General features: G+C 42.7%; 1 protein-coding gene across 2 annotated transcripts in view; it reads left to right on the top strand.

Annotated features, from left to right (window-relative positions):
• Positions 1-2,500, top strand: part of flt4 (fms related receptor tyrosine kinase 4) — a 281,476-nt gene that overhangs the window by 110,325 nt on the left and 168,651 nt on the right. For both annotated transcript variants that reach the window (XM_080416376.1, XM_080416375.1), the window contains exons 12-13: positions 912-1,020; positions 1,904-2,130. In XM_080416376.1, the coding sequence (XP_080272502.1) occupies positions 912-1,020; positions 1,904-2,130 (336 nt within the window). The remainder of the gene's footprint in view (positions 1-911; positions 1,021-1,903; positions 2,131-2,500) is intronic.

Raw genomic sequence — 2,500 nt, 5'->3', positions numbered from 1 at the left:
GGGGCGGGGCGGGTCATGAAAAAACCCGACCTGCACATCACTAGCAGCTATTATACAAGTATAAATCAGACATAACTCCAACCCTGACGCCTAAACCTAGGCCTCTAAACGTCTAATCGTAATCCTAACTCTAACAACAACTGTAAGCCTAACTACCTTTTTAAACTATAAAACAACCATTTCTGTTGTGAGGACCAGGCAAAACTTTTCCTCACCATGTCTATACGTGGGGATGTTTGGCACTCACAATGTAGTACTACAAGTACTCACACACACACACACGCACGCACACGCACCAGTGTTGATTTCGTCGACTAAAACTATGACGAAAAATGTTCATCGACTACCTTTTTTCACTGACGAAAATTAAATAAAAACAAAATAAAAACTAAGCTACTGTATGATGACTAAATCTAAGACTAAATATACTGACAATTTCGTCAACAAATAAAAACTAGACAAAAATGTTAGCGAGGGACTAGTGGAGAAGAGATCCAGTAGAACTAAAAGACAAGTCATGTTATGTTTGGTTGTGCTCGGGTGTTGCGCTCTGAAAATAGCAGATCTACAAGCTCACAACGCGTCGCAGCGCGAGTGTGAGCTTGTAGATCGGCTATTTTCAGCATGCAACTATGTGTAAAATCAGCCATTAAGACGCCATCAAGGCACCGGCAAAATACATTTTAGTCGACTAAATCAACTGTAGATTTAGTCGACTATAACCTTATGATGTTTAGTCGATGAAACTAGACAAAAACGAAAACATTTCAGATGACTAAAATATTACTAAAACTAAATGGAATTTTATTCAAAAGACTATGACTAAAACTAAATAAAAATTTGCTGTCAAAATCAACACTGACACACACACACTCAGTCCAAAATCAGAGTACTTTCTTCCACCACTGCAGGTAGTGAGCCGGCTGCACATCCACAACGCCAGCGTGTCGGTCATGTACATGTGCTCTGCCCAGAACAAGGTGGGCACAGACCGCAGACTCGTCTACTTCTACGTCACCAGTAAGTTTACACTCCATTAAGCGACACAAAACACAGTTCACAGCTATGGCTGGGATCCGGAAACCGGAGGGAACCGGATCCAACATTGAGGAACCGGAGTCGGTTCCATCACATTTGGCACCGTTTCCGGGAACCGGTTTCATCACGCTGTCAGAGCTGGTATGAGGACTTCCACGTCTGCTATATAATTACAAAACCGGTGGTTCTCAAACTTTTTAATTTCAAGGACCACCATAACTCTGACAGTGTACAAATGGAACCAAATGAACCATTTGGTTCCATTTGTACACTCTCAGAGTTACAGACCTGTAAGGGTGCCTTCCTCAAGTAACCCAAAGCGTCCCTGGATGGGGTGGGGTCTCCTCTTCCTCACAGCCATCCAGTGGTTGAAAGTAACTAAGTACATTTACTCAAGTACTGTTTAATTTTGAGCTACTTTTACTTTACTGGAGTATTTCCAATTTTCAATACTTTTACTTCTACTCCACTATATCTCAGAGGCAAATATTGTACTTTTTACTCCACTACAATTATTTGGAAACTTTAGTTACTAGTTACTTTGGAGATGAATACATACATTAATAACTTCAGCCCTGTATACATTTCGGCCAAGCTCACAATACAAGCTCACAATGCGTCGCATGGTGACGCATTGTGAGCTTGTAGATCTATTTTAAAAAGATTTTTATACATTTGAAAACTTGTGAAACGGGTCACTTTTACTTTTGGTACTTCAAGTACATTTTGTTACCATTACTTTCTGTACTTTTACTCAAGTAAAATGTTGAATTCCGGACGTTCACTCGTAACAGAGTATTTCTACATTGCCGTATTGATGTTTTTACTCGGGAAAAAAAACGAGTAATTTTCCCACCACTTGCAGCCATCCCAGAGGGCTTCAGCGTGGAGGTTCGGCCCTCGGAGGAGCCCAACGAGCAGGAGAAGGTGTCGCTGCGCTGCAGCGCCGACAACTACACCTACGAACACCTGCAGTGGTACCGCCTCAACCCGCGCGCGCTGCAGGACAAGCAGGGCAGCAAGCCCCAGGAGCTGGAGTGCAGGAGCGTGCACCTTTACGCCGACCCGCTAGCCGGACAGCTCTCCTTCCAGGTATGTAGGACACGTAGGAGGAACACGTTATCCCAACCAGTTCCTTTCCCCTCCATCAGGCGCCCCGGCTGACCAGGGAGAGTCAGTATAGAGACCAGGATTACTGCATGTTTTTGTGAGGGCACCTACCCTAATTAATGCCCTACTTGATCATACTACAGTGTCACACAAAAGCATCAAAAGCAGCATATCCGCAAGTTTTGAGCTTGTAGATCTGCTACTTTTGATCCTGAAAAGTAACAATTTTGGACATTTGAGGTTTCCGCCCGACAGAGACGATTATGTAAACAATATAAAAAGTGTCCAGAACCTTAGCTATGTCTAGTTTGTCAAGGATATTTAGAACAATATAATATATTTGTAATAGACA

This window comes from Gymnoscopelus braueri (assembly GCF_963280865.1).
Source record: "Gymnoscopelus braueri genome assembly, chromosome: 20".
Lineage (NCBI taxonomy): Eukaryota > Metazoa > Chordata > Actinopteri > Myctophiformes > Myctophidae > Gymnoscopelus > Gymnoscopelus braueri.
This window is presented reverse-complemented; position numbering and strand designations above follow the sequence as displayed.